This window comes from Mus caroli, unplaced genomic scaffold (genome assembly GCF_978045245.1).
Source record: "Mus caroli unplaced genomic scaffold, Mus_caroli_1 scaffold_6, whole genome shotgun sequence".
NCBI classification, from domain to species: domain Eukaryota; kingdom Metazoa; phylum Chordata; class Mammalia; order Rodentia; family Muridae; genus Mus; species Mus caroli.
In genome coordinates, this window is record NW_028227261.1 from 59,510,440 (window position 1) to 59,534,834 (window position 24,395).

At 37.0% G+C, this 24,395-nt stretch overlaps 1 protein-coding gene across 1 annotated transcript in view; it reads right to left on the bottom strand.

The window, feature by feature from the left end:
• Positions 1 to 5,401: 5,401 nt before the first annotated feature.
• Hook1 (hook microtubule tethering protein 1) overlaps positions 5,402 to 24,395 on the bottom strand; it is a 60,023-nt gene continuing 41,029 nt past the window's right edge. The window contains exons 13-22 of the mRNA XM_021160006.3: positions 21,120 to 21,207; positions 20,980 to 21,040; positions 17,186 to 17,326; positions 15,642 to 15,735; positions 14,106 to 14,140; positions 13,524 to 13,606; positions 12,866 to 12,966; positions 10,872 to 10,973; positions 8,702 to 8,770; positions 5,402 to 8,179 (exon numbers count right to left, since the gene is read on the bottom strand). Of these exons, the coding sequence (XP_021015665.1) occupies positions 8,009 to 8,179; positions 8,702 to 8,770; positions 10,872 to 10,973; positions 12,866 to 12,966; positions 13,524 to 13,606; positions 14,106 to 14,140; positions 15,642 to 15,735; positions 17,186 to 17,326; positions 20,980 to 21,040; positions 21,120 to 21,207 (945 nt within the window). The 3' untranslated portion in view covers positions 5,402 to 8,008. The remainder of the gene's footprint in view (positions 8,180 to 8,701; positions 8,771 to 10,871; positions 10,974 to 12,865; positions 12,967 to 13,523; positions 13,607 to 14,105; positions 14,141 to 15,641; positions 15,736 to 17,185; positions 17,327 to 20,979; positions 21,041 to 21,119; positions 21,208 to 24,395) is intronic.

The window sequence follows — 24,395 nt, forward strand, 5'->3', positions numbered from 1 at the left end:
ACACCAAGTCACAGCAAGACTAGGAACATCCTCTCCCATTGAGGCCTGGCAGGACTCCCAGAGAAGGGATTAAAAACAGCAACCACTCACAATAATCTCCATTCCAAACTGCCGACAAAATGTGCAAGGACAAAGATGGAGCAGAGATGAAGGAAATGACAGATTAACCAATGACTGAGCCATGCCATGGGCAAGGTGTTTTGTTTTTTTTGTTTGTGGAAAGAGGTGCCTGTAGTTCCTCTTGTCAGGTAAAAGGGCAGAAATGAGAGGCTGACTATGCTTTCCTCCTTTGCTACTGACAAAGATGCATCTCTAGAAAAATGAGGCCATGGTAACACCAGTAAAATCAGGCTTTGACATTTCTGAGCTCAGTCTACATTCTGGATAGGTAGGGTTTGTAGCAGGATCTGGGACGTTTCAGAGTCACTGAGTAGAACCCTAAGGAACGACAGGCTCCGGCTAAACCAACTTGATATTTGTGCTGAAGACAGGCCAGGCCTAAGCATAGGGGTGTACGATAAAGACCTGGGGTCAAGTGACCGTTCACTTTCTGAAAGTAAAACTACAGATAAAGTTTTAAGTGGAAAATGGTCTCGTTTCATTCTGCTTAGGTGGCAGAATCCTAGAATAGAGCCATTCCAAGTGCATTTTCTTATTTGGTAAAACTGCGTTACTCTTTTTCTTCTACGTGGTAAAAGTGGATGGAGCTGTACCTTGAAAGCAGCCTCAAATTAAGAGTATTTTCAACCCAGTTCAACAAATACTTACTGGCCATAGATTATAAGGGAGATACTGTGAACAAGGAGAGGTAGAAGGGCACTAAGACTTCAGGGCCCTCAGTCTAGTGAGATAAATATGCAAATTGTCATCCAAAGAAAAATTCACCACATGCATAAATATACATGTGTGTATATGAACTCATAACTACAGCAGCTCATTATTTCTTCTTCACTACTAGCAATCTTTGGGGAGGGGGTACTTGGGCAAAGTCCCCAGAATGATCTATGTCTTAAAGAGTAGCATTGCAAATGGTACCCTGGTTTCTCCCTGTTTTCTTTTGCTCTTCCCTCTCCTGTGGCATGATGTGAATTGTTTAAAAAAGAAGACCAGGTGTAATTTTATATTGATAGCTTCCCACCTTGGCTCTCTAGAGACATTTGTTCTTTAAGGCTTGTTTCTGGTGTTCACTGTCATTTTTACTGGGGTGCCCTGGCTCTCCTTGGCACAATCCCCTCTATTTGCACTCTAAGGAGTATATCACCTGTCCTATTAAGAGTTTGATATTTTGCTGATTAACTTAAATCCTCCTGCCTGTAAGCTTAGTTTTAATAAAATCTGCATACACGTGGGACATTACTTCATGTTCCCCCATGAACGTACCCTCAGCTGTCATCTTTCTCTGGTTGCATTCAGAAATTAGAACCACAGATGCTGACTGACCAGCCACTGAGTTGGTTGCATTTTCTTCTTCAGACGTATTTTTTTTCCTTCTGCTAATTTTATTACCATCTTTCAGAAACAGCAGAGCAACATAGCTCTCTGAGAATCTCTGTTTCTGCCCTAGTTCCCAGCTGGCTCCCTGGGTCTACCCTCCACACTCCCCTATGTGTGTCTCATAAGCTGGCAGCTGCCTCTGTGGATACTGGTATTTTCTGGGTCACCCTGTGTTCTTGTGCACTCACCATGAGCTGTTTGTTCTGCTCTGGCACAGGAACTTTTCTTCTGAAATGGTTGCATTAAACTGAGCAAGAAGAAAGGGGCCAGCTGCAAAGGGTGCCTTCAGGAGCTGGCACTGAGTCACCAGTGGTGCTTACTGTACCTACTAAGGTCAGAACAAAGGCTTCTCTTTGTCCGAATACATCAGGGACCAAAAACACCACAGCACTCGTATGCACATCCAACTACATTAAGACTCCAGGGAGTCTCCTGGTGGCCAGATGAAGTAGGCCGCGGCTCTGGCTAACTGTCCCATCCAATTTGTCAGTTGCCTTATGCTCTTGATATAAACAGCTTACCTTACTTCCCCTGCCTACCTGAAAGACAGAACAGCATCTGCTCTAAAGGCTTCCTGGTAAAGGGAATCATTATCCCCTTGCTGGGTTACTTGGTTAGTCCTTGTATTATTTTACATAATGGCCTAATAAAGCCAGAAAAGGCCACATGATCAGCTTGGTTAAGAAGATGAACAATCATTACAGGAGTAGCCCCTGAGTGCCTGAACTCAGTTCATGTTTTCTGCCACTTCTTAGATAACAGCCATTCAGCCTGGCCTCTCCAATGTGACAAAGACATAAGACAAAGACACAGCATCTTCAAGATGGGCATACAATGCACAAATGTTTTGGTGTTTGGCACTGGGGTTTTAGAACTATTACTTTGTGTAACTTCCCACCTGCTTTGCCATTTGTAAGGACCAAGGGAAGATGTCAAAGAAACACAATACATGGTCAAAATATAGTAATTATATCCCCATAATTTTTTTCTCCCAGGCAGTTTGATGTTTTCCTTACAAAGCTCATAGAACAGCATGTGCTTTCTACCAACTAGCAGGAGTGTGGCAAACTCTTTTGGTTGGCTAAACAAGACCTGAAGAACGAGGGAAGAAAAGGCAATGGACAGAAAGAACATGAAATGGAGAAATCTCACGGGGCCTCAACACTAGACAACTGGGGACTGTGGAGAGAGGGAAAAATGGTCTTCCTGAGGGTACAGTTCTCCCCAATTGCTTATCCAATATCTAGAGGTCAGTCTTGAGATCATATACATATAGGGCACATCACCCAAAATGAACAGGTAGGATTTATATATTTAGGAATATGTGTATGTATGTATATGTATATATATACATACACACATATATATGCATATATATATATATATATATATATATATACACAATGAAAGAAAAAGAGACCATGAATTTAGAGTGGAGGTGTGCATGGGAGGAAATGATGTAACTATAGTTGCAAAAAATAAAATCATTTAGAAAGAGAATCAGTATCTTAGATATGTTTTATAAATCCATATATTTTAACATAATTTTTCTTTTTCTTTTTACATGTTTTAACAAATACTTCTCCCAGTCTAAGCCTCTTTTCAATGCCTTGTTTTCTTTGGAAATAAATCTTTATCAAAACAATTTTAGCAACATTTTTCCTTAAACATGTTTTGAAATGTCAGTTAATAATAATTCATCTACAGCAAGACAGTATTTTTTCTTTTTCTGAAAGTTCTAAAATTTAGTTACATGTGATATAATGTATATGTTACAATGTTATATGTAGAGAATGTCAAAGTGAAAAATACAACAGGTTTAAAATTTACTAGAAGGGTTTTAGGAGTATATATCAACTGGCAGACAGGTGAACCAGTAAACTAGGATAATGAAATTGTGAATTCCACAGGACAGAAGAGAATTCAGCAGAACTTCACAGGTACATGTGTGAACAAAATCCAAAATCTCTCTAAAAATGAAGACACAGTTTATTTGTAGCCAAGGATCAGGAACATCCCCCTGTGAAAGTTACTGCATATATTTTCACAGTTATGGGCAGTCATAAGTAATGTGTTTATCACAAACACTGGTGGCACATCAGGGAGGTGGCAGTGGAAAGTGGGGAAAACTGCTAGAGATCTCAAGACATTCTTAGCTTTTGGGTTGGTAGAAGTTACTGGTTTGCTAATACATTTTGTAAGTTTTACACCTTATAATAGCTACAAAGATGACTAAGCATAGGTAAAAATAATTTTGGCTCTGGATCTGTAAAATTCCAAGTCTCCATGATCGTAAGAGTTCTAATCAGTTAAGTAATCTACAAATTACAACTCCCAAAACAACTTGAAGTGACTGGAATCTACCCTTAATAATGTAGTTAGTGATACCATAGTAGTCAAGACGTCATTCTTGATGAATTAAAAACAAAATGATTTTGGTTTCATTAAGGCACCACAATATTCTAGAGTTGAGTAGTTAAGTTCTAAAATAAAGCTTGGGAGGTATGCTGGGCATCTAAAGTGAGGCAGGTCTTCCATTTTGTGCCCTGTCTCTATCCTTTTCTATCTGGAACATTTGAATGCTTCTGTGATTATTACACACTTACAGACACGTCAGCAACATCAACACGCCAAACATTTCCATACAGGTTTTGAGAACACAGGACCTGTGCTTTTCTAAAGTCCAGGTACAGCTTGTGAGGATAAACACAAGCTGGGCATAGTTACGGTGATGGACAAAGGACAAAATACAAACTAGCTTTACACAAGAGAATCTTGGACTACAAGCTCAAAGCTGAAGGGTTCAAATGTGATTTCTAGGACCCATGAGGCAATAGGGGTTATGGGGCTAAGAAGAGCATGCCCATGTTCTGCATATTTAAGCTCAGTACTATTCCTATCCAGCCAGCCAGAACTCATGTGGCCCTAGTAACAAGGAGGAAAAGGTATGTGGTCCATGCCTAAGGTAATGCAATAAATTATTAATGAAGGAATTGTTACATTAAAGGAACTATTAAGAGATAATTCAAGGACAGATATTGAGGTTAGTCCTCAATATAACTCAATTTGCCTAGAAATGTTCTGAATTCCACATTATCAAAAGATATCTACATTCTAATGGTGAAGCTAGAGACAAAGAATACACAAAAATCACTTTTTTTGTTTGTTTTCGTTTTGTTCGAGACAGGGACTCTGTGTAGCCCCGGCTGTCCTGGAACTTCTCTGCAGACCAGGCTGGCCTTGAACTCAGAAATCCGTCTGCCTCTGTCTCCCAAGTGCTAGGATTAAAGGCATGCGCCACCACTGCCAGGCACAAAATCACTTTTATGTAAGCTGTTTACACACAAAATGTAAGTTTGAATTCACGTGACTTTGCTTACCAATCAAAGTGGGTTTAGTCCTTCACTAAAATGGAAAATAAATATGCATCTGTAGCCACTAAAATACCACAGCAAACTGAATCAGAAGCAGAACTTTATTTACGTAAAACATTTCACAATTTTATTGACAATTATTTATTTAAAATAATATTCTAAATACTTACAAAAATAAATCAAGTATTGCTTCTTCTAGTTTTCAAGTGTGACAGCATTTGCCATAGAAAATAGAAAGGACCTTTTTAATAAACTAAACACTTCACTGAAACTTCCTCAAGTTTAGTAACTACACACTATTTCCTCTGATGACTTGTGCTTTATAAATGTGTGCAACAAACAGGATCACAGTAAGACTGCATGTATAACAAGCCATTTACATTCATTTTTACACAAAATGTCAGTACTGTGGCATAAACCACCATCACTCCCCACATGCCAGATATACCACTATACAGAAGTACGTGTGGTTGTGAAGTGTATAACCTCCAGTCATCAAAGACCAGATATTACTAAGGATACTCAGCTAGAGGTTGCTAGGCAAGACATTTTTTTTTTTTACTTATACTAAATCATTAGTCAGATCATTAAAAAAATAGAATAAACTTCAAATATTTCTCAATACATTGTTTATCCCAAGATAAACGTCAGTGTCATAATTATATCCAAAAAAGAGAAAGGAGTATCACTCCAAGAACAGCCACTTGAAATTCAAGGTTGTTTTTAACTTTATAGTCACTGCAACACACAGTTTTTGTCAAATCCATTTTATGCACTCAATCTTCCCTTCAACATACTTGGAGAAGTCATGGTTCTAGATCTGATTTCTACCTGGCTGGGCAGCAGTCTCACTGCATAAATTATACAAGGAAAGAATCTCACCCTGGTCACAGCCTGAATTTCTGTGATTAATCTAGATGATATAGAACTTTACACTAGTTTGGTATAAACATGTATCAAACATTCAAAATTCTACTTAAAACTAGAAAAATCAGAAAATTTGCTTTTTTAACTAAGAAAAAAGAAACTATCCTTATATTCTTATTTATGCTACATTACTTAGAAATTCATGAGCAATTATATTGGAAACATAAATTTATTGAAGTTGACGTTTTACAGTCAGTTCCATTAAAAGGGAACTTGTAAAGTCTCAATTATAAGCAAATACAAACACTACCATCAATGTCTTCATTGACAAAAATATACCCAAATGTCATAATTTCTAGAAAATATTAAATAGCATGCTAAGTAATTTTAAAGTCTTATTTTACTAAAAGACACAGGCAAGCAGACACCATAAGATACAAAAATACAAACCAACAGTGTAAAATGTAGACAAGAATCATCAAAATCTAAGAGGTAGTCAACAGAAGGAACCCTGATAAAACAAAATATCCTGGCAGATGCCACTAATCTCAAAGACCCCAAATCATTGTGAAATTCTTGTTATTTTAAGTGGTTAAAAATTACTGGGCAAGAATTTATAGGCAATTATCTAAATGAGTTAACACTGCAAATAGAACAATACTCATATTTACGAAGGACTAAGAATAAAATGTAGACCATAGCTCCACAGCCTGCCAGCTCAATCTGGCTTACTCAGCCACCACCACCCCCATTTTATTTATATATTACATATCCCTTCTTTCATGCTATGAGGGTAGAGGTGAGAAGCTGACCCAACGAGGGTCATGCAGCCTGCAAGTTTACGTCTTCACCTAATGACTGGCAATGTTCTGGGAAAGCACACTGTTGTCTCCCTTGTGTCTGCTGCACTCCTGTCCCCCATCTGATTCCTCTGTACAACTGAAATGGATGTAACACTTCTTAAATCTATAGTCTAAGGATCAAAGAATTTCTTCAAGTTACCAAAAACCAAGATTGTGACTCACTGCACACGAACTCTCAACAAACTCTCAACAATGATGGAAACGTGGCTACTAAGTGTTGGAGGTGTGACTGGCTCAAGAGCAAACCACCTGTGGCTACATTAAGCAATGGGATTTAACAACTAATATTCCAAAGCTGTGACTTTAAAAAGTGACCCCAAATTGGAAAGTAATGCCTCTAGAAAAAAAATGTTGGGCAGAAATGAACCGAATGCCACAAATACAGCTCCAGACACTCCTTAGAGGCAAGCAGAAACCAAAATGGTTATAAGCTATTCCATCACTAAAGAGGCAAAATTATACATGATATACTCCTTCTTAGAAAGCAATGCCCACAAGAATAGCATGCTTCAAAGCATGTGGCTAATGCCAAGTGTAGCTTGCTTTTCATCAAAAACACAAATGTCAGTTTACTTCCCATCCTAATAGTTCAGTCCTCATTCACAGCAGTACATGTGCAAACTGGCATACAACTCAAAGCTGCAAATTTCTAATGAGTCACTTTTACAGGACAAAGTCACCGCAACAGCAGTTTTCCAAGCATTATAGCTTACAGCATGCTGAAGCATCCTCTAGAGGGCAGAATTTGAAAATAGAGGAAACTATACACACCAGACTAAGGAATTCACCTTGCACAGTTTTTCTCCACATGTGTAACAGGAAACTTTTCTATAAAGCAACTCTAGATATTAAATGACAAACTACTGATTACTTTATGCAAATTAACTTGACTTGCTGTCACAACTAAAAACATAAAGTTGGAATATGCATTTGCTTTCCCTCACAGGATGCCATTTCAAGACAAGTGTTTGCTTCATCACACTTCCAACTACTCACATGTGCTGCCCAGAGACAGAGCTGATACTGTACTCTGCTTTCTAAGGAAGCTGAAGATATTAATTTGATATATTCTGACTTAAATATAGTTGATTGTGAGGTTGAGAATGCAGCTCCATGAGTAGAGCATCTGAGTTTGATCCCCAGAACTATACAAACCTGCCATGGTGGTCTACAACTACTTCCGTTAATCCCACCCAGTGTGCAGAGACTGCAGGAAAGACTGATCTGCTGTTCAAGGTCATCCTTGAACACATTGTGATTTCTAAGCCAGTTCAGGATTATGAGACCCTGTCTCAAAGTGAAACCAAAATAAGACTAGCTGCTACCAAGCATCTTAACCTTTGTTTTCTATCTGGTAGTTTCTTGGGGTACAGATATTCTGAGGCACTTCCGTTGTGTTTGCTTTGCAGACTAGTCAGATGCTGCAGCTGGGACCTTAACAGAGAGGTTTCTTCGGGTGTTGGTGATGTGCCGCTGCTGCGCTAAGAAGGAACGTGCAGGAGCAGCCGCAATGCTGTCTTTGCAAGCACTAGCACCACTCACCAGCCGAGACTCCATGCCCAATTTCTGAAACGCCAGGCTCTGAATGAAGAAACAGATAAATAACACGCTAAATGTAATGTAATTATTACAGCAGTTCTAGCTGGCTAATGCTTTCTTGCTTTGGCTGAGAAAAAACTAAGGATTCAAAAGCCAATTCTTCCATTTCAGACAAAACTAGGCAGAGGGCATAAAATTCAGTGTCTCTCTTTTAATCCACTAAATTTTACATCATTGTAAACAGCAGCCACATACAGCATACCAGAACTAAGTTTAATTATAACAAAAACATTCCAAAGCAGTTATGTATGTGTTAGAATATCACTTTACTACCCGACACATCATACACACATCTGGAAGGTGCAGGTGGGTATAATGAATGCTACCTGGACAAAATACTCTAGCTTGGTCTACTGGCTTTCTGATGAGGGAAGGTATTACTCTGTCAGTAGATCTTGTAACATAACTGTATTGTACTAATATAAAACATATTTCCTTCTATTATTCAGATCAAGGAAGTGATCAACAGGGTTTAAACCCACTCACCACTGATGCTCAACACACCTTGTTATACCAGGCAGAAACAATGAGTTTTTCCTCATAATCCCTCAATTTTGCTACTTTACATTCACTCTGCAATAGAAAGTAACGATTAAGACAGTTAAGATAGCGATAGTATCCCCCAAAATTACTGAAAACAAAGTAAAATACTATCTCACTCCTGGGAGAATAGAAATACATGCGTTAGTGAGGTACATAAATAACTAAAAATAAGGGAGTGAATTATGCAGAACACAATCAAACAGCTTTTGGAAAGACAATACAATGTGAATAATCTTCATTTTAGAAATGTTACTCAGAAATAGAAATTTAAACACATATACAAAACACCCTTTGTGATCAATTCCTGTACTACTAATTCTTATGACTTGAGACAAAAGCAACTAGCTAAAATATCAACATGGTGCTGTATCTAAGGAGTCAAAACTAAGAAGAAAGGACAGAGCAAACAAACTGCTAGGCTCCTCAGCACAACATTTCCTTATTTCTTCTTGGCTCTTTTTTTACCACTCACTATGATTATATCCATGCACTAATGTACAAATTGGTGGACTTTTATTATTCGAATACAGACAGTTCTATAATTCTTATAAGCAACAGATATAGGTGACACACATAAAAAGTATACGTAACAGTGAATGCTTGAATCTTCCCTAAAAAAAAAAAAAAAAAACAGCCTCACAGGACAGAGCGTATGCAGGTCCAAACACCTGGAGAGCAGTCCCTGCAACTCAACTTCTCTTTTTTCTTATGTACAAGGAATGAATGAGCAAAACTTAAGCGCCCATATGCTTTGAGTTAACTGAGGCTTTTCCTTCAGAATAATCTAGTGAGTATCACTGCTCTTTTCCTTCAGAATAATCTAGTGAGTATCATTGCTCTTTTCCTTCAGAATAATCTAGTGAGTATCACTGCTCTTTTCCTTCAGAATAATCTAGTGAGTATCACTGCTCTTTTCCTTCAGAATAATCTAGTGAGTATCACTGCTCTTTTCCTTCAGAATAATCTAGTGAGTATCACTGCTCTTTTCCTTCAGAATAATCTAGTGAGTATCACTGCTCTTTTCCTTCAGAATAATCTAGTGAGTATCACTGCTCTTTTCCTTCAGAATAATCTAGTGAGTATCACTGCTCTTTTCCTTCAGAATAATCTAGTGAGTATCACTGCTCTTTTTGGGATATACTTTGAGCATTAGCAATGGGGTGCATTGGTTCCCTCTGTAAAATGAATGGTCAACACACTTGGAAAACTAAGATTTCAAAGATTATCCAGTCAAGTATCCTTATTTTGGACAAACCCACGCCAAGAATCAAAAGCGAGAGATGAAGAAGACTAAGATAGATTACCAATACAGCTGCAAGTCCAGCCTCAGATTTACAAAACAGTTAATGCTACAGAAATGCAAGACACACTTCTTCATCCTCAAGACACCTCAACATGTCTCAAAAGATAAAAGTATAAGGAAGGCATACTTCTGCCATGCAATGCAAGAGGCCTCAAACATGGTGAGAAGTTCTGTTTTGTAAACACAGGCAACATGTTATAGAGGGAGAGAGTTGGACATTTGAGTTAGAACTTGACAAAGCAATGTATTTCTTCAGACATGCACTTTGCCTGTGTATTTCATACCCATGGCATTGTCTGGACAAATGATGATAGCAGGCACACACCAGCCTTGTATATAGATTCTGGGTGTAGGAAAGAACATGTTAGAAGTTTTGAGTGAAAATAATTCCATCACAGCTCATAATTACTTGGTGGGAAATCATACAAGGTAAAGGGTATGAACAGACTGTTCTAGTTATGTGAGAAGCCAATTCATAGTTCATGGGGGAAGTCAAATAACACAGCTCAGCATGGCCTCTAAAGGAGTATGTATCCATTTCAAACATAGCAACTCTGAAAATAGTAATCCTGTAAAACATTTTACCATAGAAACTAAAAAAGCAATTAGTGAATCTTAATTAAAACTGTACAATACTACATCCACCTTTATTTACAAAAATGACTTAAGTACTAGTATAAAAATTGTGTAAGCAAAAACGCTAAAAACTCAACCAGTTATCAGGATCCCACCATGATTAACAAACATTTTATGAATGGCAAACACGACAGAGGTTAATTCCCAGGACTCCATGGAGAGGTGAGACGCTAATGAATGTGGAGATGTTACCTCTAGAATCTCAATTCTTCTTTCCTTCTCCGCCAGCTGCTTTCTGAGTAACATTATTTCTGCTGATGCTGGATTTAATTTGGGATCTAAAGTTTTTATTACCTACACAAAGGAAAAAAGTCCATTTTGACTTTATAGATATCAAGAATACAAGAATATGCTTTATAAAAATTATAGATTATCCACAAAGTCATTAGAAATTTGTTTACAACCAAACCAAATTCATCTTGTACATCTTCAATGATAACAATTTAGTCTTTCTGTTACTTAAACTTTGAGCACTGAGGTTTGTTTTGCTTTTTAGAATTAGATTTATTAGTTTTATTTTGTCTGAGTGCTATTTTTCAAGGTGACCTGGTTATGACTCCGTAAGAACTTAAGTCAGATCATGCCATACCTCTACTCAAAAGCCTTCTGTTTTCCACTTTACTCCCCCAAAAAGGTAACCCTGAAAGAAGGGCTTTCACTACCTTCTTAACCTCATCTCTCGGTATCTGCCTACATGTATGTATGTGCACCGTATATATACTTTGTGCTTACAGAGACCAGAAGATGTCATCTGATTCCCTGAACCTGGAGGTACAAATGGTTGTGAGCCACCAGATAGGTGCTGGAAATCAAACCCAGGTCCCACAGGTTTATCAAATCTATTTGCTTTTTACTTCTGAGATATACCTATGGTATATGCTTTTTTCTTCTTAGATGTTTAGTGTGGTCATACGTGTGAGCTCTGCCACTGAGGTTTGCTGTTTCCAGGCTTGGCCTTTTATATATTTCCTCAGAAGTTTTTATTGTCTCTCTTCATCTAGTACTGTGACAATGTTACGTAAACCTCGGGCTCCAAAGTTAAAGCCTGAATGACTATTTCAGAGACCCTTCCACTTATGACTACATACACTACAACTAGGAAAGAAATGTCCAACATGTGAAGCCTTGAGATTTGGGGTTCAACTTTTGCTACAACTCACATTGACATCTTAACTGGTAAATATATGGAATTTAAATATTAAGACAAATATACTACCAGTATTTTAAAGCTGCACCACCACGAAATCCCTTAATTTATTAAATAAAGAAATAATATATTAACATTCTGAGAGTACATTTATATGAAAATAAAGACTGTAAAAATGTATTTTCACAGATAACTGAGTCAAAGTGTAGAATTAGGAAAAGAAAGGCTTTTAGAATAGTCTGGTGAACATCAAGATAGACTTTCAGTCTCAGGTGTAAAATAAAGCCAACTGGATACATTCTCTTCTGTCCATTTTGCTAACATTCTAGTAAAATTAACAAAGATTATCCAGTCAAGTATCCTTATTTTGGACAAACCCACGCCAAGAATCAAAAGCGAGAGATGAAGAAGACTAAGATAGATTACCAATACAGCTGCAAGTCCAGCCTCAGATTTACAAAACAGTTAATGCTACAGAAATGCAAGACACACTTCTTCATCCTCAAGACACCTCAACATGTCTCAAAAGATAAAAGTATAAGGAAGGCATACTTCTGCCATGCAATGCAAGAGGCCTCAAACATGGTGAGAAGTTCTGTTTTGTAAACACAGGCAACATGTTATAGAGGGAGAGAGTTGGACATTTGAGTTAGAACTTGACAAAGCAATGTATTTCTTCAGACATGCACTTTGCCTGTGTATTTCATACCCATGGCATTGTCTGGACAAACATTAGCATAAAAGTTTAGGTTCATTGCTCTGAAGTAAAAGACTTTCTATTACAGCAGCCACTTTGTTTAGTAAGTTCACTCCTTTCTATCAATGTTCAAGCTGTCCCTAAGGTCATGTTTACCTGACACTAAGATGGAATATTACTGAGTATGCAAGAGTCACATAGAAGATGCCAGACCTCACAGACAAAGCAAAGCATGGTAGAGAACAGCAAAGTGACTACATTCAACACCAAGCGGCAGTGCTCTCAGAACTAAGTATGATAGAATATGGGCACAGGGATCAGCTGAGGGAGGGTGTCACTCACATTCCTGGCTTTCTCTAAGTACATTTTGTATCTCTCCTCCATTGCTTTCATATCTTCATCTTTCTTCTGAAGAGCCGCTTCAAGTTCACTGATCTTTTGGGCTATTTGTGAAAATAAAATTAAATCAATTATTACCTATTAAAACACTTGATTTTCACACAAAACTTGTCTTTATCAAACTTATTTTCCATTGACTGGTAAGACTGTTTCCAAGAAAACCCTTTAACTTCTTTGTTGTTCATTCTTATCAAAAATAAGTAAGGTACCCTGAATCACTGTCTATAATCTAGACACTTCTGTTCTTTCCAGTAAGCATCACAAAAACAAAGTATACTGTTCACATGGAAGAAAGTAAAACACTGCCTGATTTGACATTTATATTTTAATCCATTCTGAAATTATTTTACTCAGATTCTATAGTATTAACTTGACTAGCATATACAATGTTTGATACTCCTTTATATCAATCAGTTCATCATATTAAATTGATTTTGCTTTAAAATGACATCATATGCAAATGAACTGAGCTTTTAAAAATAGCATGGTTCTTATGCAATGTGCCTAACTACACACTGTGTAAAGACAGATCTATTTTTATCTCCTTCACTAGAAGGGGCAGAGCCTGAGAAGGCTGATCCAGATTTTAATGAACACTTACCATTCTGACTTAAATCTGGCTGAAGGTCTTCAATGAGCTCCTGTTTCTTCTGTAATTCTTCATGGACTTCTGTTAGTTTTTCCCTGAGTAGCAGAGAGAGCATGGAGCTTGGTGTCAAACAGACTTGAGGATAAAAACTTGTCTTCGCCACAGAAATTTTGGGCCTTCAGGCAAGAATCTGTCTGATCCTTAGTTTGCCACAGGTTAAAAGGGAACATATTTTTCTAAGTACATTGATTGCAGTGAGGATGTTAATGCACCTGACACACAGAGCATTCCAAAACTCTTGCCTTATCTTTCAGCACCTCCACTTCCTATGCAAGAGAAAGGAAGCGCTCTATAGAGTTAGCAGCCATATAAGCAAGGTGGTAATGTCTGTTTGGTTAAATGTGTCAGATGATATTAGCATTGGGCTGGCTGGCAGGCATGAGCAGGTGAAAATGTTTTCTTTGCTTTTGGTAGCAGTGGTGAGGAGTCTAGGAACACCAGAGCACAGGCATTCCTTCACCAAATCAGAAAAGAACAGTTTCCAGAAGCTTCTACAACCCTTCCCCTTTGAAATGAAACATCAGTTTTACTTACATATGAGCTTCCAACTTCTGCTTTAATTTGCTGGACTATAAAATTAAAATAGTTGCTGTTAAGATGACTCAGTTGCAAAGGGTAAATTACCCAAACATCTAAGTCTCTGAACCTCTTTTGAAGGTATATTATGTAAAAATAGTCTTCAAAGCATGTACTTGTAGCAGCACAGTTTCTAAAACCTAAAATTTTATGAATAATTTCTATATCAAAGGGAAAGGAAGCGAGAACAGGAAATGAAGTAAAAACACAGGAACAAAGAAAACTTCTGCACATTTTTCAACACAGTAAATATTAAACTTGAACTTGGAGAAAAAATAGCAAATATAAGCTGAATGTGATATATTGAGGAGTATCAAACATTTCAGTATCTAGATAACTATTAAAAACTACAGATTTTAATAGTTATATTATAAAACTACTATTATAAGTAAAAATCATTTTAATATCAACATTAAAATAAGACAACCTGATTTTTGTCAAAAACAAATTTAAAACAGCAACTTTCCTCTTTCAAAAGTAGTACTTTAAATCATAACAGCAGTTCTACATCCACTAAATACCTAGAAGGTTAAAAGACACAATCTGATAACATGGACAGTAACAAATGAAAAACAAAACATGAATTATTCTTCAAAACACTGCAACCCAAAATGTAGTCCCCTAAACAGGTGCCATCTTAAAAGTATTCCCTAACGTGGCTTAGCATTATCGGTATTAAAGAGGGTACGATACCGTATATATGCACATATGAGATGCCGCCATGCATGAGATGACTTCTATGTTCCAAGTCCCCAGGGAAGAAAGAGAAAACCATATAAAGTATGCAAAACACAGAAAGGAAATCCCTTTCAGCTTGCCTTTCTACTTCTCCTAACTTTGGAGCTTCCTCCCCCACCAGTACTTTCTATCAACTGGTATCTGCTAATACATCCAGGTCTATCTACCTTTTTTTTTCAACTACATACATCTTTCACAATTCTTTTCTTCCCCACATATATAAGTAAAGTATGGAAAAACTGCTAGATATGTCACAATACCTCTTTTCACGTTTTCTTATCTTAGCCCATATTTTCGGAGAGGTTCTGGTGTGGTGTGTGAAGGGAAATAATGGGAGTGCTGTCTTCAATCTGCACAGTTTAAGTCCTGCACACTGGTCATGATTGCCTGAATGATCTGTTAGGTGTAATCACTGGTTCATTCTCATTTTCCTATTAGCAAGTTTTTTCTCAATTTCACTTTTCTTCAGGCCAACCTTAGTTAAATCCCAGCAGATCCATTAGGTCTCAAAGTATACCACTCTCTTAAGCCAAGACTTAGAATTTAAGTATAGATGCTGAGCAGCACAGATAGAAATCATCTTATGATACTTATGAATAATCTATTATTATTCAAGTTGGCAAACCAATGCATCTGCTATGCAGATATATACGGTATTTGAAGGTACCCTTAATGTGAAGGGTAGCATTTCAAATGCAGACAAATGGGTAGCATAAATTATTAGAGAACTTACAAGTTATGGACTCTACTACTTACACTTTCACCTTCAGACTTAGAGCCCTGGTCTTGTAATGACTTCTGGAGGTCCTCAATTTGCTGCTGTAGTTCTCCGATGCGCTCTTTGCTCAACCTATTGTGATATGAGTTGGTATTTATTTACTCATATTCAAAGTGAATGTAGTTACACAGTTATAAAAGTGCATTCATGCATTTAATAGAAATGCTAGCAGAAAGAAGTACAAGGTGATTATCTGTGACAAGCACAATAGGTAGAACAGGATGTAATTTCTCTTCTCTTAAAGCATGTATATACATATGCTGAATGCAGTCAAGGTTTATCATTCCTTCTCAGTTCACTAAAAGCTGAAACCTAGCATTTACAGGGTTAGCAAGGCAGTATTTTGCTCACAGAAAAAAAAGTTCAAGTGTCTGAAACTCTAAGGTCGCTTTAAGATCTGGTAAAAGCTGCATAAGCACACTGTCCAGCTACAACTGTCTCTATAATGAGTACCACTGTCGATGAGGTAAGTTAGTACTCAGCAGTCAGATCAACATATGCTTTCAATGTGAAAACCAAAGTTTATAAGCTGTTTAACTAACTTCAGTAAGTTTTTGACCCTCTGTCTCCATGTCCTTACTATTGACAGAAAAAGTATCATCTTAAGTTACTAATTGAAAGTGACAATTTAATATAAGTGGTCCCCCAAAAGTACCTGTATGTGACTATTACTTATAAGGGTGGAGATAGCTCAGCAGAATGCTTGCTTGCTTGCTTGCTTACTTGTCATGTAGGACCCCTGAGATTCAGCTTCTAACACTGAAAAAAACTGCTTGAAGCATAGAAGAAAGGCTATTATAGAATATTCTAACAGGACATTCATAAAAGTCAGGTGTGAGTATTCTTTGTTTATGATTATACAAGTCTCAAACACTTCAGTAGGACCAGGGAAGCATCCAATTTGCTGCTACAATATGCAGATTGTTCCTGTGGCAAGTTGAACAGAGTCTGAATTTAAGTGACTTAAGAAACTGACTGCATGAAGTGGAAGTGAAACTTTGCCTATGTTTACATACTGCATTGTTTCTATTCTCATGTAATATTTTATCACTAGTTTGTCATTTCCATGTCCAAGATTGTAGAATGACCAATATTATTAAAATATAAGTGAACTTTTTATCTCACCAATATAAATCTCGATAAAGCATTTTATTCTATTTAAAAATTTAAGTTTTGATCTATGTTAGGTTTTGCTTCATATAATATTGTTGAAATTAAATAAACTTCAGTGTAAGAATTTTAGAAACTTGACTATACAATCCGTGTCCTATCTATACAACCAACTGAAGTAGCTGTCAGACCATTACTCACTGGTTTTCTTTGAGTTGTGAGGATATATAGTGAAATTCAGGAATAAGTAGCCTAGCTAACAAGACTATTACATGAAAATTCCTTCCTTCAACTAAATTCCTTCTTTCTTGAATACAGTGGTGAGAAACATCTGCTTGCCTATTTATTCGGACCACAGTACTGTATCCCACTTTTAGGTAATGGAGGAGTCCCATGACATCTAAACAGTCACCTTTGCTCAGTTTCCAGCTCATTCATCTTGCGGTGTTTCTGCTCCAGTTGCTCCTGCAGCTGCTCAATGCGTTCATTCTCCGTCCCTTCTTGCTGTAGGCGAAGCATTTTGTTTTCATGCTGGAGTCGAATGAACACCTCTCTTTGAAAAGAGAGTTGTTGAAAAGAAGGTTTGTTTTTCAGTTTTTAAAAATAAAATCTACTATATTCTATTCAAATTGTTGCTACATTTTCTTATTTGTGTGTATAAGTACATGTATATGTTTGTGCACACATGTTACAAGGTATCCATGTAAAGCAACTTGTGAAGTCAGTTTGCTCCTTTACCATGTGGGTTCAGGGATAGCACAGGAAGACAGGGTTGGCAGCAAGCACCTTAACTCACTGAGCTAGCTCACTGGAACCACCATATTATTTTAAGGGAATGTGTATCTACTCAATAGCTCTAGTTTTAAAGTATGATCAAAACTTCTGAAAGTTTTAAAAGAAACACTGTATGTCCTACAAGGTCACAACTTAAAAGAAAATTGTTAAAGGTTAACAGTAAATGACCATGAGTTAGAGCATTAAATAATTATCTAAGTCCCTAGACAATATGATTCCATTTTAAATTTTAGCAACTTCAGAAAATGTAGTATATGATCTTAATATATATAAATATATAATAAAAACGACAAAATGAAAGAAAAAGTTTGCCTAAAAACTTTATTCTTATGATCATTAGTCTCTATTTTTTCTTTTAAGAAAGTCTTTGTGTACATGTATCACATTTTCATTATCTACCCATCAGTTGAAGGACATTCTGTTGTTTTCATTTCTTAGCTATTATGATGTTCAGTCCTCTGAACATATGTCAAGAAATGGTTATTTTTAACTTTATGAAATTGTTTGTAGAGAAAAATGGAATAATAAAATTAGCAGGTAGTGTTGGAAGTAGAAAAGTAACTCAGATCCAGAAATACAAGTGCTCCATTTCTCTTATTTGTAGTTCCCAGCTCTGACTCTCCAGGACTGAGTATCTAACTGGAGTAAGCACAGAAACCTGGAAAGTAAACAGACCATGGAAGACACAAACTCTAGAGAGAACAGCAGGACATAGTAGGTGTTATGAAGGAGTGAAATGGGAAAAATGGGCAGAGAAGTTGGGAGGAACAGAATAGCACAATACTGAGAGACAGACAGACAGACAGTGAAAGGGGGAAGGACGGATAAATACACTAAGGATATTTTCTGGTGGGAGAATTGTTTTATATTTATCGAAAACTACATATATAATGTAGTGGGGGTGTGTAATTTTTTTAATGAAGCTACACCACTTGGTGTGGTTATACTCCCCCCAAAGAACCAAAGATAAAACAAAACAGAACAGAACAAAACAACCCCCCCAAAAAAAAAAATTATAGGTAGGATAAACCTTTCTAGTTGCTGGTTAGAGGTATCTAGGAGATTCCCAAAACAATATAAGCTATTTCTGCTGTACTTGGTTGCCTCTCATGAGGCTGGACGTAGGTCCCTGTTGTAGAAACTTTGGGCTTAAGAGAAATTCAGCAGGCTCTCGCCCAAAAGTCTCTATGAGGATTAGATTTTACAGAACTCCAAAGTACTAAGGAAAATAAAGCAATCCTACGCAGTGTGATGCTTATGAGCCAAAATCACCAGCAAGTCAAAGCAGCCCAAAAGACGCAATACTGGCATTTAAACCTTGGTGACTGGAATTAAAGCCCACTAAACACACTACTGGCGTGTCCCCATAAGAACATAACTTATAACTGCATTCCTTTCCTTTTTCTTTTTTTCCTTTTAGACAGGGTTTCAATATGCACCATAGCTCTGACTAACCTCAAACTCAAGGAGATCTTCCTGCCTCTACCTCCAAAGCACTGGGATTAAAAGCATGAGATACCAACCACACTTAGGTTTTAAATGCATTTCTAATACTTATCCCTATGCCCATGGATAAGTGTACCTCTTATACCTCCATTCAAGAAACTTCTTTTTGCTACTGCACAAGACCATTACAGGAAGCCAGAAACTGCCAAAATGTTGAGAATAACTAATTGTGGGGTGCTCAGGCCAACTACATCTACAATACAATCCTCCATCTAAGTGTCAGGAAACACTGAAGAAAATGTGCTGGGAAAATTGCATGAGCCAGAGGACCAGTATATGTCTGCCATGAAATCTATCTCTGATGTAAGTCAGGGAAGGTGCATACATGAAATCTCCACTTTTTGACTACCTAAACAAGACCTGAACAGTGACAGCATCAGTCGGATGGGGAACTCTCACAAGACAAAGATTATACTGAGATACTGCGGACAGTCAGTCTTCTCCAGGAATGAACCTCTAATTGGTTATCCAATTTCAAGAACCCAAAACACCCAAATATCAGCAACACTAAATGGACTCAGCAGGTAAGATTTGTTTAACTATACATGTAATAATGACAAGTAAAGAAAGAGAGCTAATGAATGACAAAGGGCACACAGGGGTTAGTGAGAGTCAAGAAGTGGTATAAATATAAACACAAATATATGGTATATTAAATATTTTAAATTACATTAATGGTTCGTATACTTGTTTTAATGTACTTTGCATAGAGATGTTAAAAAAAACCCACAAAGTTTATTTTAACATTAAATAGGAAATGTACACTTTCTCATTTTTCCAAATCTTGTAACCTCAAAGCAACTACTTTCAACAAATCCAACGTTTTGTTGTTATAAATGGCAAGAGCATCAATCTAAAAATTAAGTTCTACAGCCTTGAAAAACTAATTTTAGCATAATGATAAACTCAACAACAAAGAAAGCGATTCTCACTTTACAAACTATTCAGAGGCTTATGATGATATTGCTGTTTTGTCTTATGTGTCTTAAAATGATTTACTAAAATGTACAGTAAAGCAAATTTTGCTATATGAATTTTAGGCACAAAGCACATGGTCTTATAACCTAGCATGAAAAGTCAGGTTACAAATTTAGACCATTACTTTATGGGCTTTTGCTTCGGATGTATTTTTAAATTTTTGCAATCTATAAAGTTTAAATGTGCCAAAGAGAACTTCAGTATTATTTGTCTATAATATTCTGAGAGAAAAGATTTGAGTTCCTAAAAGTTACCTACTATATATTTCTTGTATATAAAGTATTAATGAAAACCAGCTGGTACTGGTCATCTAGGGATGAGATGGGGTGGCAGGAATGGGTAACAATTGTTACTAAGTGTATGTCTTGTAAGTGCCATAACCACCATTCTAAAATCAGATAATAATGGTGATGGTCACAGTGTGGCAGTGACAACTCTGAATACAGTAAGAAACAGCAAACTATTTTTAAGTGGATGGATTATATTTTGATAAAATTAAACATGGGATAATCTGAGTTTTAATAAATAAATCCTGACTCTTGCAAAATCCAAGGAATATTTTACAAGTGGATAGGTAAAATACCTAATTCACCATAAACACAACCAGAATGAAAGACAGACTGAAGGGAACTGCCTACATTTATAATTTGTTTAATTTTTCCACTGCCACTGACAATGTTTCTATTTTACTCACATAGATCTGAATTTCATATATTAAAGAGTTTTTCAGAATTAAAAAAAAAATTAAAATGGTTTCAATACAATACAGACCATGTCATAAAAACTAAACTGTTACTCTATCAGTAACTTCTAATAATTCTTTAAATTCCTGGAGTAAAAAAAAAAAAAAAATTAAAAAAATGAACTGGCACAAATGAACTGGCACTTGTACTACCAGATATGGATTATCAATCAGTACAACTTTACCTGTATTCCACTGGCATGATCTCAGCAGCAAGATTTTCATAACTTTTTGTAGCAGATGCATCTAAGCAATGAAAATCAATTAGTGTGTCATCAATTTATTTCAGTCATTAGAAAAATAAAGTTAAATCTAGCCAACTCACCAGCTTGGTTTAAGTGATCTTGCTGTGCTTTTGAGCACCGCAGCTCCTCATTCGTCTCCTTCAGAGTGTCTCGCTGTTCTATCAATCGCTAGAAAAGAATTGTTTTGTCAGCAGTTATAACCCCTTATCAACCAGTAGATGACAATTGTGTGTGTGTGTGTGTGTGTGTGTTTGTGTGTATGGATGAATATATGTACAGTACAGTGGAGCTGAGTTCTTTGTGAGTTCCTGCAGTTTATTACACATCAGCAGAGGCAGTTGAAGCCAGAGGATAAGGAGGCAAAAAATTAGAATTAATTGCTAGTTTGTTTGAACCTAAGCAGACTAATTCAATGAGAGAAGCCAGATTGAGTCAGTCAGCATGGAAAAGAGTTTGAGCCAGAACAGCTGAGTTGAACCAGCCAGCCCGAGTTCAGAAAGCGTGAGCTTATTCAGCAGTAAGGCTCTGAGACAATTATACCTGTTGAATCAGTTATTGTTATAGGCTTAACTGTAGCTTCTCTATATAGTTTGTGGGTTTTTCTTTTCTCACCCTTTATCTCCCCCATGCAATTTCTCCGCCTAACAGTAGATAGGAAAGAAAGATAGAGGAGCAGAGAGAGAGAGAGAGAGAGAGAGAGGTGCCTGGATCTGTTTCGTCTTTGAGCACGACTACTAACAAACTGCACCCAACCCCCCTGAACAACCAACAAGCACACTCTGGGCTCCAGCACTCTATAGACCCACTGAAAGGTTCCCAGAATTCCAAATGTCACACAGTCACAGAAACTATCTGCAGGTTGAAAAACTACGTCACTGCTAGAGCAGAAGGAAAATCATAGTCAAGTTACTGGGGACAGTCTAAAGTAGTCCCACCATACCCCATATACCTGGCATTAAAATAAAAACATATTCCTATAATATTTCTACATTTTTTAAAGAAACCAAAATTCCAAAATTGTCACTACACTTAACATCCAGAATACATTTTAAAAAATCCTTACATAATAAAAGCCAACAACTGAAATAAAACATGGGAAGGATCTTATGTTCATAGCAGCCCTATTTATAATAGCCAGAAGCTGGAAAGAACCCAGATGTCCCTCAACAGAGGAATGGATACAGAAATTATGGTACATTTACACAATGGAGTACTACTCAGCTATTAAAAAGAATGAATTTATGAAATTCCTAGCCAAATGGATGGACCTGGAGGGCATTATCTTGAGTGAAGTAACACAATCACAAAAGATCTCACACAATATGTATTCACTGATAAGTGGATATTAGCCCAAAACTTAGGATACCCAAGATATAAGATACAATTTGCTAAACGCATGAAACTCAAGAAAAATGAAGACCAAAATGTGGACACTGTGCCCCTTCTTAGAATTGGGAACAAAACACCCATGGAAGGAGTTACAGAGACAAAGTTTGGAGCTGTGATGAAAGGATGGACCATCTAGAGACTGCCGTATCCAGGGATCCATCCCATAATCAGCTTCTAAACGCTGACACCATTGCATACACTAGCAAGATTTTGCTGAAAGGACCCAAAGATAGCTAGCTGTCTCTTGTGAGACTATGCAGGGGCCTAGCAAACACAGGAGTGGATGCTCACAGTCAGCTATTGGATGTATCACAGGGCTCCCAATGGAGAAGCTAGAGAAAGTACCCAAGGAGCTAAAGGGATCTGCAACCCTATAGTTGGAACAACATGATGAACTAACCAGTACCCCGGAGCTCTTGTCTCTAGCTGCATATGTATCGAAAGATGGCCTAGTCGGCCATCACTGGAAAGAGAGGCCCATTGGACTTGCAAACTTTATATGCCCCAATATAGGGGAATGCCAGGGCCAAAAGAATGGGAATGGGAGGGTAGGGAAGTGGGGGGCGGTATGGGGGACTTTTGGGATAGCATTGGAAATGTAATTGAGGAAAATATATAATAATAAAAAAAAAGAACCCTTTTGTAAGAAGTACTATATAGGCAAACATCCATAAAATATACTCGCTCAATGTCCTTAGTGATTATAGAAATATAAGTAAAAATTGACATACTACTTCACATTCAGTAGGATAGCTAAGATAATAATAGCTAAAATAAACTAAAACAACAGGAAAATATTGGTAAGGATATAGAAAAGTATACTTATTATATGTCACTATGCCACCTTTCTTAGTATGTTCTAGAGAAATGAAAAAAGACCCACATAAAAACATGTGAACAGACCAGCAGTAATATTTCTAACAGTCCAAAATGACTAGAGTCCTAGTGTCTACACACTGATGACAAGAGAAATAAATCATGCTGCATCAACACAATGGGCATCATTCAACCTGATGATGTACACCTGTCCGGACCCCGGACCAATCGAGGAGAGCCTAAGGCAGCAGGTGACTTTCCTAGAAATGGGCCATCCTTTTGCATGGCTCCAATGGGCAAGAGAGCTCAACTTGGGACTGATTCTTGTTACCATTATGCCTTTCCTGTCATTATTAAATTAGTCTAATAATTCCTAGGCATTAGCCCACCCTATTGGATAGATTTTCTGCAGATCAATGAAGATGTACTCTCTTGTAGTAATGTTATGTAGAAAAATCGATGATTTCATAATTCCTAATGATGATTCTACAGAATTCCTAAATTTATACAAGTAATTTGGAGCCTTCTATAGAAGAAAGCTACAGTTTGGATTCTGTAAAACTTCATGTTTCATAGGGTAATTACACTAGAATAATAAATCAGGCTTGGGACAAATTTACTATCAGGAAAACTTCTAGGCTAGTTATGAAACCATTATCTGATAACTAAAGGTCAGTAAACTGAGATGGACAATTTAAGTATAAGAACAAAAAAAATATTGGCATGATTTATCTACACAAAACTTCAAAACTAATGAGACATAGGCAGAAAATTTGCCTTTTGACAAAACCATGCTAACTTATGACATAAGACCTATTGTTTTAAACTTTTGATTAACTTGTGGAGCTAGTGACAGATAATGAATGTTTAGTTCAATACATAACAGAAGTCTTAATGGAAACGCATGTAAACATTCCCACTGAAACTCCTTATTCAATTTATTGACTTGAATTAATGTCTTGAACTTGCAATGAACCCTTTTGGATATAAAGATGCTTGAAAACCATGTAATCTAGTCTCCTGAGAAAGTACTAACAACAACACTAGGGAGAGGCTTTTTACTTACAAGAAGGCTTCAAGTCACCAATAAACAGGAAAAGGCTTTTTCTTTCACCAATAAAGAGACAAGGTTTGGTTTTGTTTTGTTTTCA